The sequence below is a fragment of the Rhipicephalus sanguineus genome, chromosome 9 (genome assembly GCF_013339695.2).
Source record: "Rhipicephalus sanguineus isolate Rsan-2018 chromosome 9, BIME_Rsan_1.4, whole genome shotgun sequence".
Taxonomy (NCBI): Eukaryota; Metazoa; Arthropoda; class Arachnida; order Ixodida; family Ixodidae; genus Rhipicephalus; species Rhipicephalus sanguineus.
Genome location: NC_051184.2, coordinates 119,541,035 through 119,557,581, shown reverse-complemented (window position 1 = coordinate 119,557,581; position 16,547 = coordinate 119,541,035). Strand labels below are relative to the sequence as shown.

The window sequence follows — 16,547 nt, the reverse complement described above, 5'->3', positions numbered from 1 at the left end:
AACTCGAAGCGTAACTGCGTAACGACACTGAGCAAGGATTTTTTTAGTGGTGTCGCCAGGTGTCACGTAACGAAGTGCAGCTCAGAGACTTCTGCAACAACCAAAGAGTGGCACTGCCAATGCAAAAGCCTTTTTTTTTTTTTTTTTTTAAAGAAAGCCGGCGCAATTAGCATGAGGCTTGGAGGGAGTGGGGAGGGGGGTCACGCTTGCACATATGCCCGCGGTGGCAAGTACGCCGGCTCGAGGGGCGCAGGCCCCCCTCCTCGTGCGCACCTGCACCAGAGAACCTGCACGCACAAGTGAGCACTCGCTCTCGCCTTGCAGTTGCCGGAGCTTCGAGCCCTGGCGACTGCAAGGCGACTCCCGTCAACGGAACTTTTTCTTCTAGTTTTTTCTTTCTTTGTCATCTGATGCCGTTCATTTTGCTGACGTATTTCTTGACGGGAATACGTCATGAAAGTCTTGGTGGACCCCGGCATAAAACACATTTGTGTTAAAAACTCCGTAATATCGAGGAATTTGTTGTATGGAGGTTCGTTATAGGCAGGTTTAACTGTAGTTCTCACCATTTCGCATCAACCCTCTCATATTGTCAAACCTTGGTACAGGCATAGTTTGTGGAGAACTAAGCTAAACTTTATGGAGCATTCTGTGGTTGGACCTTGTCATTGCCATCATCTAGGCCGCCATCCCTTGTCGTGTACGTGTGGCTGACAGTGATGATTGTTGGGGGCGAAATGGGAAGAACACCTGTATGGTTTGATTTGGTGCAGATTAAAGAACCCCAGGGTGATCTAAATTAATCTGGAGTCCCCCACTGCGATGTGCCTCATGATCATGTCATGGTTTTGGCATGTAAAATCTCCACAGCAGCAGTGGCAGCTGATGCCTGAGCAATGGGAAGGTGTTGGCATCGTTGCATTTCTCTCTTGCAGATCCTGGAAAAGAAAGAGGGATTGTTCCGTAAGCACATGATGGGCAAGCGTGTCAACTACGCGGCACGCTCAGTGATCTCGCCAGATCCATACATAGATGTGGAGGAGATCGGTGTGCCCATGGTGTTTGCCACCAAGCTGTCGTACCCGGAGCCCGTCACCGAGCGCAACATAGCCGAGTTGAGAAGAGCGGTCATCAATGGCCCGGACATTTACCCCGGGTGAGTGAGGGGGGGGGGGGGGGGGTCCGAACTTAGCTCTGTCTTCCAAAGGCAAGAACAGCTATTGCAATTTCTATTGTACAAGACTAGCGTATGATTTCTTTTTTCAGGGTTTCTGCAAATGTTTCTACTACTAAGGTTTCTATGCAGCCACTATGCGGGTTCGACTGTAGGTTTCAGGGCCTGCTAGCACACTTATTAGGCATTTTGCTGCTCGTACAGGCTTTTGCGAATAGACCTCCCAAGCTCGGTCAGAGGGTGCTGCGCGCACGTGTTTCGCCGCCTTTCTGGCGAAAACCGGTGGCTTGTCTCCTTGCTCCCGCCTTTTGACTGCGCTCTCCCAGCACGTTCATGTGCCCTGCATGCACTGTTGTCTGCTCATCATGCACGTGCAGCCTCACATGTCGCTTTCTCTGAAGGTTTAAAAAGAATCGGAGGTGGATAAAACATTTTCATGGTGTGAATCTCACCAGAGGAGAGCGGTTGATCGGCCACTTTTGCGGGACCGAGCAGGTCATCAAGGACAATACTGTTAGTGCGAGCGCTACGTGCGTGTCGATGGGACTGCGCGGGCTCTGTAATTATGTTACCAGTAAAATGACATTCGTTGCAGCAGTCCTGTCTGCTCGGAGCTTTCATCAAACAACCACCACGCTTTCGCGTGCGTTAGTATAGCACTAGACTTTCGATTGTTTGGATACCAAGTTTGTCTTGCGGCTTTAAACTTATTATGAGCTCAGTGTGAAGAGCATAAATTTACGTCTGCCCTGTTGAGTTGCTGGCAGCAATGCAATGAGCAGTGTTCAATTTCATGGGAGTTTCACTTTTGACGAGGTTTGCATTGGATGATAAGAACACCGGATCGTAAGTTTAATGCCAGCTTGGATTTTTTTACAGCTCCCATTAAGAGCATAATGATGCGGTGCAAAAAAATTTTTCATGCCCACTTCGACCATGCCTCCTTGTTTCCTGTACCAGGGTGTTTCATTTCGAATAATATCGACGCTTGACACGGGTTCGCTGATTCGAATGTCACTTTGGTTGTTTCGACAGCTCGCTTGGTCAGCATCATACTATGCAATACCCACTGGGGTCGTGCATGTTTATGATTATGCCGAGATTTGTCCCTGATGATAACTGAGCTGATTTCGCGAAGCCATAGAAAATTTTATTGCTGCCTTGGTTCTTTTTTTAGCTCGTTTACAAAGCGGCAGCTGTATATCGGCGCGGCTCACGCGCATGCAAGGCTATTATATTTCACTAGCCAAAAGCATGATATCATTATGAGGCACGCTGTGGTGGGTGACCTTGGATTGATTTCAGCCACCTGGGGTTCTTCAGCGTGCACCTAAATCTAAGTATGCCGGTGTTACTGCATTTCGCTTCCATCGAAATGCAGCTGTCGTATGCGGGAATCGAACCCAGGACCTCGATCTTAGCAGCGCAATGCCTCAGCCTGCTAAGCAATCACAGCGTGTCGCATGCAAGGCCAATATAAACGCTCAGTGCAGACATGCAGCTTAATTCTGTTTGCGTTCAGCCACGACGGGAAATGTGCCGCCATCAACTTGTAGTACTCACGGTACGGTATTTAAAATGTGGTGTATCAAGCTAACATGCTCCGCTCCTGTCACTTACAAATGGTTTACTCTGAAAGCCAGTGCGCAATCTTGAAATGTACAGCATCTGTCTGTTTGTTGTAGCTTCGCTTCACAAACACACTTCCCTTTCAAATGAACATGGCCATCGCGTTCCTTCCCGTTAATAATTGGTAAATTGTGTGCGACAAAAATTGCTTCAAGGTGACAAGACCGTGAAAGCATCGCTTAGTTCGGTGAACTGCCATAATCCACTCTTGACGCCTTTGCTCCTCGAACTGCTTCCATTGGAAATCGTAGAACTCGACGGGCAGTTTTTGGCTCTTCGGTATTTTTAAACCTTTGTGACAGTTCACAATGCTGCAGGAATGTGCCTGCTTTCCAAGACGATGAAGGGGCAACAGCCATAGCCAGAAAAACGCGAGAGAAAAGCGTGGAGAGCCCCTCTTGCTGCGTGTGCAATGGGAAAACCAAGCAAGCGCGACCCGCCCGAGCTACCGGAGATTCCCCCTCTCTCTGCTGGGGTGGCGGACAGCGGAGCGCAAACTTGAGCGTGGTAGATCTATACGTTCGGTACCTGCCTGGCACCCCGCTCAACTATGTGCTTACCGCTACTTGCAAATTTGAATCACATCACGAGTGTCACCAATATAAGCAAAGCGCTGAAAAAATTACGGCTGTTTTGAAACAGTGACGCAGGACACAAAGGCTGTGGTGGGAATGCGGTCGACCCGATTGGCTTTCCCCAATGCCTGTGCGCGTTTAACGATTTGATACTTAAGAAAATCTCCGATGCTTCACTGAAATGCAGCATTTGCTGCAGCGTGAAGCTGATTGCTCCTAGTTGTGTGCAGCACGTTGCCTACTAAGCTCTGGCCATCACTTCAGAGGTGCTTGCTGTGCTCTATGCACGCATTTGCCGTGAGAGTGTTTGTCGTGCCCACTACATTCGTGAATTGTGCCCACCCAGGCGCAGTGGTGCGTCGTTCTTATGTTCCTGCAAGCAACGTGTCTGTATGGTGCACTTAGTGGTCTCGAAAGAGACAGCAGTGAACGGCAGCACGGCGCGTTTGGGCCCATTAAAAGCATGCAGTGTGCTCACAACTCTGCTAGGCTGCATGCAGTGCTGAGCATTTATCTGAAGATACTTATTATAATAGACGAATTGATAGCTAGGCTTGTTGGTAATAGTTCCATGGCTGTTCATGTGGAAGTGATTGGTTTTTAAATGCTTGTTGGTTTTTAGGATTCAGAATGGTGCTTGTGACGTTGTGTGGAGTGGTCACATGGGTGATAGGTTGTCAGTATTTAAGTGTGTTTGTATTATCTATCTTCTTTTGTCAGTGTCATTTTTGCGCTGTTTTCAAGATGTTTAAGATTATCGTAAGAGTGTTGTCAATGATGCAGTCGTACCGGCATGTTTGCCTCCTGTGGCCATCACGCCTTTGCGCATTTCCGGTGCTTGTTCATAAAGGCATTGCTGCACTTGCACTGTGACAGTGGCCCCTTCAGATTCTCGGTATGCTTCACCTTATAATACTTTGGCATTGTGGCAAAGTTTACTTTTGAAGTTTGCTGCAGCTGCAAAACAGATCGACTCACGAAAACGCTGCTTTGAGCCTGCGAAACGATCGAGGCCGAAGCGGTGGTGGCTTTAGTTAACGCCGTTTGGACCTGCAGATTGAGCAGAAAGTTAAAAAATCGGATGCTGAAAGTTTTCAGTGTCCAAAATTTCAGATGTTCTTATGTTTTTATGGGGCTTGTGATGGTGCTTTGAAAGCGTTCTAAATTTCAGGCATGGCCGAATAATCGGCAGTTGACTACACTAGATGTATTCTTATCTCTGAACAAAATGGAACGTAAAGTGTTGCTGCTAAGGAATGTGTACATATTGTGATACCTTAGGGTAGAAATTGAATTGATTCTATGAACTTGCTAGAGCTAAAGATTACCATTGTTGCATTTACTTTGTGGCTTTCATTTTTCTTTTGTCACATTCCATGCCTAGGCCTGTGGACCATCTCGTTTTGTAAATAAACAGCTTATTCATTCAGTCATTTGACTGAGACATCAAATTCATAGGCTTTATCCAAATTTATCCAGTCATTGTTGTCTACCTCAGGAACTGATACCTTGTGCTATAGCCGTGGCTCTCCTGCAGCAGAATTCATCGAAACAGTCCCACATGCTAAAGTGGCGCTCTCTTTCCACATTTCTTCACAACTGTCCTTTTGCTACAGCGAAACCCAACTACACTTGAAACTTGATCTAACGAAAAGCAAATTTTGAAGTACCCATAGCGTTCAAGTATCCATAGGGTTCAATGTTGTCATCAACTCGAGCTAATGAAGCCACCATGGCACTAGACCTGATTTAACAAAGTTTTTTTTGGAGATAAATGAGTAGTAAAAATGCAGTGATTTCTATCAAATTTTGACACAGACGGGTTTGTCCTCAGGCTTTCATTGTAATGTTATCGCATGCGGGCGTGCATTGTAACGTTAACATCCAGCTGCCCTAGTCACGGCCTTAGTTTTGTTTTGACGAGGCTGCACATCACGCCCAAGCATGGAACAGTGGACTTAACAGTTGGTAGCGCTTGTGCATACTAAATCACACTAGGGGTGGTGGTGATTTGTTGTCCCTGTAACTGCTCCCACAGGAACATGGTGGTTACTTTTGTTATTTAATGGTTCATACAACAGATGAAAATGATCTTGCGCTGCCTGCTTGCACAGCCACTGCATTCGTTCTCCCCATCTTTGCATATCGGCAGCATGTCATAGCTTCACATCACTGTCTACCTCGTCTGTTTCGGCCATATATGGGAGGCTCCGTGTCTGGGTGTCCTTCGCTTCTCACATGTGCAGGCGTGTGTTAAGAGGGGCTCACCAGCTCCAAAGCAACTCAGATTTGAACATTTTGTGTCCATAGGTGGCAGCACTTATCACCACCAAAAGGAGGGAAGTCAGAGTCCACTCTAGGCGTGTTAATATCACCAGGACATGACAAGTTACTATGCTGCTGTATGCCTAGTGCGCCAAAAAGGAAACTGGCGTACATTTTCTGTATTGTTTCTCAGGGACGCAGCAACGTCACAGACCACTCTGAATGACTGCGAGTAGTTTTTAGATGTCAGTGGTCAGTCTGGTACTTGTAAGTAAATGCCGCGGCTGGTGTGTAGTGATTAAGAGACCAAACATGCTGTCACGTGACAGCTCATTGCCTCTTCCCAGTTGTGGTACACTTTCCTGCATAACACTAGTGTATTGTGGCGAAACCAACTGCCGGTGCAGCATGCATGCTTGCACTTGAGTTCTTCTGGCCCGCATGTGATTGCCATGACATTTTTCAGCTAAAGAAGCACTGATTTACTTGGAAAAAATGAAGTGTGTTCGCTGCCCAGCATAATGTTGTGCCTGAGGTGTATGAGAGCTTGGGCACAGTGGCTCAATTCATGACCACTGCATTCCTAAGTGCGCACGTGCTGCAAACGATTACTGCATTTTTTAAAACATGCCAAATAGCAGAATTCGCATTCAAGTAAGCAGCCTTGCAAATAAAAGGGTTCAAATTTCATTTCTACAACTGATGTTTTCTTTAGCTCCTTATGACAAGTTGCAACATAGCTGTTTCAGTTCAACGAACTGTCACTTTAACAAACTTTATCCTGGGGTCCCTTGAAGTTCGTTCAAGTGAAGTTTCACTGTACAAGCATCTTCACAGCGGTAGCTTGTGTGAAATGTGTGGCCATTAAACACATTTAAGAATTTAAATTTAGAAAATTCAATTGTATACACAGATTCTTTAAGCGTCGTAAAAGCTTTGAAAACTCTGAAAAAACATATAAATCCGGTCGTGTCTTGCTCTATTCACGCTTATGCATCCTTTGCGTGCTCAAACAGTATGTTGTAGTATGTTGGGTACCAGGGCACTGTGAGATCAAAGGAAATGTGTTGGTGGACCAGCTATCTGCTTCCACGAAAATGCTGCTGGTGTATCCATAGCTGTTCCTGCCACTAGACTTATAAACCTTCCTAGTACGAAAGCTTGGGGCTTACTGGCAATGCTTATGGTATGGGAAAATGCAAAATAAGCTGCATCCTATCAAGCCACACTTAATTGGCCACCAGTATCGAAGTCACGCTGCACAGAAGTAACGCTTAACAGACTAAGAACGGGACACACACAGAGCACACATGCGTACCTTCTGTCCGGTAGTGGCGCACCCATGTGTGAGAAAATGCGATGAACCACATACCGTGCTTCACATCCTGCTGCAGTGTATGGTACCCGTAAATTTCCCCTTTTCTCATGGCATCTTGGTGCCGGCACTTAGCCGAGTGAAGAATGCCGTTCCCTGACACTCTGGGCTGATCACTTGAATTTTACAATCCTTTTTTTTAGGGGCGAAGCTCCTTAAGGCGGCACCCGTTCGTCCCTTGTAGTCGTCGTCATCGTAGTAGTCCGTAACAAGTCTTACGCTTTGACCTCCAAGGTGGTGCCGGTGGGAGATTTCTCCTGTGCGTTGTTGAACAATAAAAAATTCGCAGCGTGCGCGTTAACTAAAAGCCGAATTCTTCTGTCTCTCATTCCCCATTAGCAGCCATTGGCATGTTCCAGTAGGAACGTTAGTAGAAGTAGAAGTGTAAGTGTAGCTAAAAGCTGACTTCTTCTGTCTCTCATTCCCATTAGCAGCCATTGTTTACCTCCAAGGTAGTGCCTGGTGAGATTTCTCCTGTGCGTGATTAAACAATAAAATTTTGTTCAAAACGCCGTTGATTGATGAAATAAACCAACGAAAGACGCCAGATGTTTTGTAAAGCAGAACGAAAGAACGCCAGATGTTTTTCTTAAAGTGTAGTAGTAGTAGTTGTATGTAGCCACCTCGCCCGATCGTCAACGGGCGAGGTGGACCGGCAACGGCGCGAGGACCCTGCCGTACGAGAGTTAAATCACACTAAAAGACATACTTTGCGGGTGATACACTCTAGTGAGCTTTCAACTTTTCGTCTTAATGTACATGATAAAGAAATTATTTCTACGAAAAAACGCAAGGCACACCTTGAGCAATATCTTGGTTTTGGGACGCTAAATGGAACCATGAGGCGATGCGAAGCCGGAGCACTTGCACGATCGCGTTCCGTTGGCTTTCGTTGGGCATGCTACCGACCTCGCGTCGTGGAACGCGCGTCCTGTCTTCCCTCTAGCCTTGCCTTTAATTCGCACAGGGCGAGCGGGGGAATGCGGTCGCTCTTGGCGCTCTTTCGCTCGGGAGCGGACTTCTTCCTTGCATTTCACCGATCACAAGTGATAATGAAGGGACCACGTAAACCAACAGTACAATAAAGTTTGATGTTTAATATATACACGATGTTTCACACTCTTTATATTATGTACTGGGCGCATTTCACGGAAGAGTTTCACGGTTTACAGACGATTCCCTCCGTAGCTTCGCCCCACTCATCATCATTCACCCCGTGGATATGCTGTGATTTTTTGTTTCTTCATGGGCACACATTTTCTAAGAGTGTTCTCATCCTGCTGTGCAGATGAACTTCATGAATGGCCGCAAGTACGAGAATGCGCAGACAGTGAGCCTGTCGCGAGTGCTGCAGTGCTGTGACACCTGCGCGCAGTACTCAAGCTGCTTGTGCGCAGAGGCACAGACCAGTCTGAACGGCCCGAAGACCAGATGGAGACTGAACGGCTTGAGGTTGGAAATACACTTTACTGCTCGTAGAATGCATTCATTTAGTGAAGATGTTCATTGTCTTTGCCCATTTCTTGCATGAAATTTGCATGAGAACTAATAGTAGTAGTATTGTGGGACCTTTAATTTTAATTGTATTGGGACCGGAAATTAGTTCAAATAAAATTGAGTTTATACTAGAGAGAGCTGCATAGTGCTCACTGACGTTAGCCACATTTCTGCACGGTTACTGCCTGCGACACCATTGTGAGCTCCAATATGATGGGTAGGTAAGCCTGCGCAGGCATTATTTGTTGAAGGCTGAAGGAGTTTGCTCTATGCACAGCTGGGGCTGAAGCCCAGCTCTGGTTCCAGCTGCACACAGTTGTACTGGGCATGTGTCAACGTCCCCTTCTCGTAGCGCAAGTAATTGCAGCTACGATGGGTTCAGGCGAATAAGGCAGCAACAGGCTAGGTCAACAAACAACACTTTATTGCTGCAGTAGCAATAACACGAAAATGTCGCTTAGAAGGATAGTCCACTCTATGTAGAAAACTAAGGGTAAGGCATACTCCTTTGGTTGATACACAGCAGCTTGCAGGTTCCTTGGGCGATGTCTGCAACCGCTGGCACAAGAGAGCCTGTCACTCTGTCCGGTTCGCTATCACCTTTTGTTTCCTTCTCCCGTGGCGGTTGTTTTCCTCGCAGTAGATGAGTGCCCTTTCCCACAAACAGGGAAACAAGGATTTGCGCGCAGCGCCGAACGGCGGGATTGAAGGGGTTCCTAGAAAAGGGGCAACGATGCTCCCTCTCCACGTGGCCTGTTTGTTCCCGCCGCTAATTCGTGGTTGTGCCAGCGTTAAGGAAAGGAAATTGGTGCTCGTTCTATCCCACAAGGGGTTGGGGGTTGTTGATTAGAGGCGAGTGCATCGTAGTAAAGAAGAGGCAAGCGCTTGCGCTTGGCTGCAGAAGGTGGGAGTGTGCCAGCCGGCTGTAGAGGAGGTGGTTATCGTTAGGAAGCTATCATCTGCACACAACAAGGTGGCATGGCTCACTGTGTGGAGCTGAGGGAATAAAAGAATGGAAGAGAGAGGAACCTTTGAAGTGACGTACAGGGCCTTCGTCGACCATGTGGCAAAGGCCGTGTGACAGTTGCCATGGGGCTCTTCCGGCATCTTTGTGAACGAGGAAGAGGAAAGGGAGAGGGAAGCACCCTTGGACCTTCGAAGTAAAAGTTTGCAAATATTGAAGATTTTGAACACAAATAAGATGAAAAGTTTTCTCTGAATATCGAACCAAATTTTGAATCTAATATCGAATACAGTATAGACCGCTTATAACGTAAGTCGCCGGAGTCGCGAATATCCGCACTATAAGCGGTACCGCACTATAACCAAAACAACCTTTTTCAAAGTCTGCACTTGCGCAAAACGTGTTGAGCATGTAGCCTCGCGTGTCCGACATTCGACATATGCGATTTGGGGCGCTTACAACCACTTAAATCTCCGAATGTTCAAAAATGAACCGCCAAAGTCCCGCATTGCCAACGAAATGAACACGGGGAAAAAAGCAAACAAAACAAAGTGCCATCGCGGAAATTCGCCGACTACCTCGACGTATGCGCATTACACCGAAACCATGTCGAATCGCGACCGAAATTTCACGTGCTGAGCGGTACCGATCGTTCGATTTCACGGGCGCGCACGCGATGTCCAAGACATTGCAATCGAATCCGTAACCACCATTCGAGAGCTGCATGTGCCAACCATGCCCTCGTTTTCATTAACGATATGATTCCCTTCCCTTCAAGTGCAGCCATCGCAAAAAGTTTCGTTGATTCCGCACCAAACCGCAACTTTTATCGCCCGCGACCGCTACCGAAAAGCAACCAACGCTGATTAGGCCTAGCCTGCGGTTCAGCATGTAGTCGCGGGAAGTTTGTCCAAGACAAGAAGATCGGAGGTCGAAAAGATCGCACTCAAGCACTAACCCAAAAACAGCGCGCGTGATAGGCCTGACTGGCTGCCCAGGCGGCGCTGCGAAAACGGTGCTAAAAAGCGCCCCCTACGACAAGTTCTTAGGTTTCGAGTAGTCAGACAGGCGGCCGCATGCACCACTAAGCTCAGATGCGCAATGGAGCCGTCGCTGTCGGTTGTGCTGCGCTTTGGATCTCGGCCAATTTCTGGCGTGGCTGAGTTCTTCAGGCCAAGCAATCTGCGTAAACGCAAGAAGCTCGTCAACGTCAAGTATGTTTACGACGTGCAAGAGACTGAAGGAACCATTTCGGCGCGCTGCAACTCGCAAGTGCAGCGAATCTCATATGACGTTGAACTCGAGTTAAGTTTTACGAGGCATGCTCGCGCGATTAACGACAGTGCATAAACGAAAAGATTGCTGTTAAGAAAGCCGACATGATTTGCATTACACGACGAAACGGAATCAAGAAAGGTGCAGTGACGAAGGCTAGCCGTCGGCGGCCCGAATGAGCGCATTCGCGTCGTGTGCCGTTTTCTGCCGCATTCAGTCGCAAACACACTCCCCCCCCATGCACGGTCGTAATTTTCAACATTTGCTTCTAGGGAATTCGTCAAATTCTGTCAGCGTGCGGTGGCAGTCGAGAAGCGACGGCGCGCAATGTTTACAGCCGGCCGCTGGAAGCAGCCGGCTGTCTCGTTTCGCACGAAATGCCGGCTGCATATCCTCGTGATCGCCGTCGGCAGCCACGGCGTGCCGTCTGGACTGCACACAGGGAATATATACATATATAAACGCGTGCACGCGCGTACGAAAAGTAATCAGCACGTTACGTTGCAAACCACGTTTTGCTCGCGTACTCACTTCACGCGTCGGACGGCACGTATCCAGCGGTTCCGTCGCTCCACTTCGTACGGCTTTCAGGGGAACCAGTAAAACCGCACATTAGGATCCTTACCCCCATGTTCGAGGCAATTAACCACGCAACAATAACGGCGGCGACCGCGCTTCGGGACCGCGCGCTGCTCAGAGCCGTTGCCCAGACCACCTGCTTTCGGCACGGTTTGTTGAAGCAGGGATCGCTCGTCAAACATGTCAGACTCTGCAGGCATAGCGGACAAGTTCCTGCGTACGTTTTAAGCACTTTTTGAGCCTGAAAACTAGGCGCAAAATTAAGTAAAACGCTTAAAGCAACTGAGAACTGCGCAACTCGCCGGTCGGCGTCCATTTTTGACTACCCAAGCAACTTCGGCGCACGCCACCAGGCTCCGCCACAGTACTCAAAACTCCAGCACGTCAGCCCTATACAAAGTTAGTGTTCGTGGCCGGGAGATCAACGGCGACAAAAGCCCGCCAAGGTTTAAGTCCGCGCACTGGCAGAAAAGGCGAAAGCCCGTGTCATGAAGCCGCAAAACTTTTCAATTTGCGGACGAGGTAGCAAACGCGATATCTGTAGCAAGTGTGATAACGACGACGCTTTTCCCGACAGGAAACTTGCTTTAAAGCGCGCTTGATGAGGACGCGATCGTACGTTGCACGCGGAACGCACTGCCGGCAAGCGGCCGCGGAGCCTTGCCGCCGCCGGTGCAAAGGCTACTCCGTCGCCTAGGCAACCACCATCCTTCCCCACTCGGTGAGCCCGCACAGCGCTGCCGCGATCTTTTTCCTCCCTCCGCCCCTCGTTCGTTCACTGTGCGTGCCCTCGCCCTTTGTAACGACCTCGTCGCTCCCTCCCCAGCGGCGTACCTCCTTTGAGAACCGCACTCGCTACCGCGTTTGTCGGAAATATTTTCCCGCAACCGCATTATAAACGGTATTTCATCTTGGGGGACTGCACAATAAGCGGTATGCGTATACATGCGGTTCTATGGGAGGGTAAACGGGAGTCGAAAAAGACCGCATTATAACCGGTCCTGCACTATATGCGGTTACGTTATAAGTGGTCTGCACTGTATGGGTGTAATGGTAAAACGTCCCGAATTACTCTTAAAATAAATTAATGAAACTAAATTTGAATAGGATGCAGCACATTGAATAGACTTATGGTATTGCACTCTGTAAAAGTTATTATGCAGAGAAATTAACGGTCCGACATGTCCCGAAAGTAAGCGCTCTCCACGTGCTGTAACAACACACATGTTGGGAAGGACCCTTCACTTGTAATGTAGGTGGCGGGACGCAGTGTAATTGTTGCCACAGAGCTGTTTCAGATTTGAAACATTTAAATGTCGTTTAGGTAACATTCTTGATGGTTATTTCATTGCAACTATTCATAGAACAGTAAAGTACAACCTGTGTTGTATAAAAGCTACAGAAGAAAGATGATGGAAAAAGAAGACCTGCTCCCGTTATACAGGTGTGCAGCACGAGGTTGAAGCGGAGATCATTGATTAGCCAGTGTTTGCATAGGCCTTCAGCAGGAAGTAATGCAGGCATTATGCATATCTTTAAGGGAATACAGTCAACGTACGATTTTGCAGACTCCTTAGGGGCCACGATATTGTGAGAAAAATCGGGCAGTCTGAAAAACAAATTCCACTTCTTTACTTCACTCAAGTGGTCAAATTGCCACAGCTACGTCGTCCAAGATAGCTCTAAAGGAATGCCAGCACACTTATCAGGCATTTCTGAGCTCACACAGGCTTTCATGATTACATTCAGTACCTGCCGGGAACCCCGCTTAACTATGTGCCAACCGGCAAACACTAACTCGCGTATCATGACGAGCGCTAACGATACCAGTGGGGCGGAACACAAAGGCTATGGTGGGAGAACAGACAACTTGTCTGGCTTTTCCCAATGTGTGTGGACATTGAAACAATGTGCTACTGAACGAAAATCTGCGCTGCTTCAATGAAACACAGCATTTGCTGGCGCGAGCCGCCGATTGTTCTTAGTTGTGTTCAGCACGTCGCCTGCTAAGCTCACGCCCTCACTACCAGGGTTCTTGCTGTACCGTGCATGCGTTCGGAATGAGCTTTGTCATGCCCACTCCGTTTCTGACTGCACACAAGTGCGGTGATGGCGAGCTTCTATCATTGCTGAAAGCCACACGTTTTTGCAGTGCACTTGTCGGTATCGCACAAACAGACAGCAGTGAACAGCAATGCGGTGCATTTTTGTTGCCTATTAAAAGCGTGCAGTACGCTTAGAACTGCACAAGGCCACATGTGCTACCAAGCCGTTAGCTCAAGACACTTATTTTATTTATGAGTACCTTACAGTGCCCTCGTGGGGCATTGTGTAAGGAGGGCAATACAGCATGTACAAAATAGAGATAAATATACATAGGTGAAATTGATTATTACAAGATGTAAGTGAACACACAAACATAGAAACACAAAATATACTAAAAAAAGCAAAGTATAGTGTGTGAAGGCGTTGCACAAAAGATAATACAAAAGTAACTATTTAAACACCAACAGTTTAACAAGAAATGAAAACTGCTGAAAGAGTTTTTCGCAAATAACTGAACACGAAGGATAAAATAAAAACAGGTGAAAAAATAAAAAAATACACATACCGGTAACAGTGTGTAGGCACTGGTGAATGTGAAAACGCCATACATCAAATTTCGGTGCATAAATATTTTTTTAGATTGTTTAAGAACATTGCGTGATCTCGCTCTGATGCGTGATCATCTGGTAGGTCATTCCACAAACGAATCGCTCCTGGAAGAGCCGAAAGGTTCAAAGCGTTTCACCGTACATGCGTGAGAAGCTAAAGTTGTTATGTAGTCAGCGTGAAGTTCAATGAGCTAGATTAAGGTGAACAGATGGCATCATGCTGGTGTGGATGAGTTATCATAAAAGGGTTCTCAATAACTAAATTGCATTGGCACGTTTGCCGCCTGCTGCCATTGCACCTCTGTACATTTCCAGTGCTTATCCGTAAAGGCATTGTCCCTTCAGATTCTTGGTATGCTTCACTGCCTAAGATATGGCATTGTGGCAAAGCTGACTTTTGGACTCTGCTACAGTCGCAAATGGATTGACTTGTGAAAGTGCTGGTTTGAGCCTGCGAGATGATCGACGCAGCAGTGGTGGTGGTTTCAACTAATGCCGTTTTTGGCCTTCAACTTCAACAGAAAGTCTGAAGAACTGGATGCCGAAGAGTTTTAGCATCCAAAATTTCAGACGTTATACATTGACCCTCTGGGGTACTGGCGGTACTGTGAAAGTACCGGAATTTTCAGGCATGTCCGAAAAATTGGTAGTTGACTGTCCAATAAAACATTTATAATTGCCAGGAATGCAGCGTAACTATGCACTTAAATTCACTAGTTTTTTTCCTGTCCAAATACATAAAGCATTGCTGGGTTCAGTCATGCAGTTCATATGATTTGTCATCTCAACATCAGAGACCTTGAATCGAGATTCTAACTTTATTATTATTATTATTATTATTATTATTATTATTATTATTATTATTATTATCATCATCATCATTATTATTATTATTATTATTATTATTATTATTATTATTATTATTATTATTATTATTATTATTATTATTATTATTATTGTTATTATTATTAGCAGTGGTAGTAGTAGTAGTTGTAGTTGTAGTTGCAGTGGTAGTCAATAAATTGATTTAATGATGGATGCGGTTTTCTCATACACTGCTTCAGTGTTGATGCAAACTTCGTTGACTGTAATCGTAGGTTGTTTCAAATAGGGAAATGGCCATTGGTCACTACTACAGTCATTGTGTAAACATTTTATAGCATCAAAGGAAAAAGAGTGGATTGTTTTGATGCAGCAACTGGTGAGCAAAGTGATGGGCAAGGACTTGGATGCCAAGATGCACTTTGCCTGGAATGCACTGCAAGTGGCAGTCAACGTCGTCGTGGACAGTGAGCTTGATCGTCTCAACACCAACAAGGGCACACCAGGCATCAAGCAGGTGGGAGCAACAACAACGCAGGCCCTACTTTGAGGGTGTTGTTAATTTTTGCCTACTTCTTGCTCCAAACTACAGTGGAATCTCGATGCTACAAGTCTTGCTGGGCCACGAAAAATATTCGTATCACCGAAAAACGCGGAACTAGTGGACTAAATTAGTATGCTGCTGTATGCTTAGTGTTCAACAAAAGGAAATGCGTACATTTTGTGTTATTGTTTCTCTGGGCCGCAACAGTTCCACAGACCACTGCGAACATTTGCGGGTTGTTTTTAGACATCAGTGATCATACTGATGCTCGTAATGAAACGCCGCATGCATGTGTGTGCAATTAAGAGAGAAAATGTGCTGTGTCCCGTGACAGCTGGTCGCCCCCTTCTCATTGTTGGTACACTTTTGCCCACAACACCAGTGTACTGCAACAAAACCAAACCGATGGTATGACACACATGCTTGCGCCTGCTCGTAATTGCCATGACTTCCGCAGCTGCGTGGGCGAAACCTGTTAATACCTGCGGAGCAGTGTACATAGGTATAAAATGTTGCGGGGGAAAAACTGGTTCGCAACAACTGTACTCTACTTGAGAGTAAAGGGGAGGCGCAAAACAAAACGGGACATACAGAGGAGATCGACAACACAGGCGCACACTCGCAACTGTTTTATTTTGCACCTCCCCTTCCTTACTCTCAAGATGAATCGATAACAACTAGCCCAAATGGCGGTTTTGTTACAACTGTACTCCATCTCATTGTGGGCTAATGGGCCTTGGCCGGGACCACAGAAAAGTTTTGTATCATCGCCGAATTCACACGAGCCGTGGTCGTATCACAGAGATATTGCTACCACAATGACTCACTGAACTTGTGCATCTTAACAAGCGCAAAGCAAGAATCACAGAAGGAAGAGGCACGTGAACAGGATGGGCGCTAGACATCAACTGAACGTTTACTTACTTGGATGTATTCAAGCAGCCAAGTTCTGCAAGAATAGTTGCATTTCTAGGTGTGCCGAGAAATTCTCTCAAGAGGGTGCAAAGAGTAAAACTTAGAACAACAGAGATCTCAGCTGGTTGCTAAGTATTCATTCTAAAAGACAGGGCGTGCAAAAACGGACACAGAAAGGAAGTCGACACCACAAACACTGACTAACAACTGCAAAGGTGCACGAGGGCAGAAAACAAAGAAGACATGAAAGCTTATCTATGAATGTCCAGGCAGTAGGCG

The 16,547-nt window shown here is 46.7% G+C and overlaps 1 protein-coding gene across 3 annotated transcripts in view; it reads left to right on the top strand.

Moving 5' to 3' along the window:
- The window catches only part of LOC119406069 (DNA-directed RNA polymerase I subunit RPA1), a 220,865-nt gene that overhangs the window by 54,275 nt on the left and 150,043 nt on the right, over positions 1–16,547 (top strand). The window contains exon 7 of one of the 3 annotated variants that reach the window (XM_049419296.1): positions 15,183–15,326. The exons of 1 other annotated variant lie outside the window; for it this stretch is intronic. In XM_049419296.1, the coding sequence (XP_049275253.1) occupies positions 15,183–15,326 (144 nt within the window). Of the gene's footprint in view, positions 1–935; positions 1,157–15,182; positions 15,327–16,547 lie in introns of all 3 variants that reach the window. One more of the 3 variants, XM_037672927.2, reaches the window with a different exon arrangement.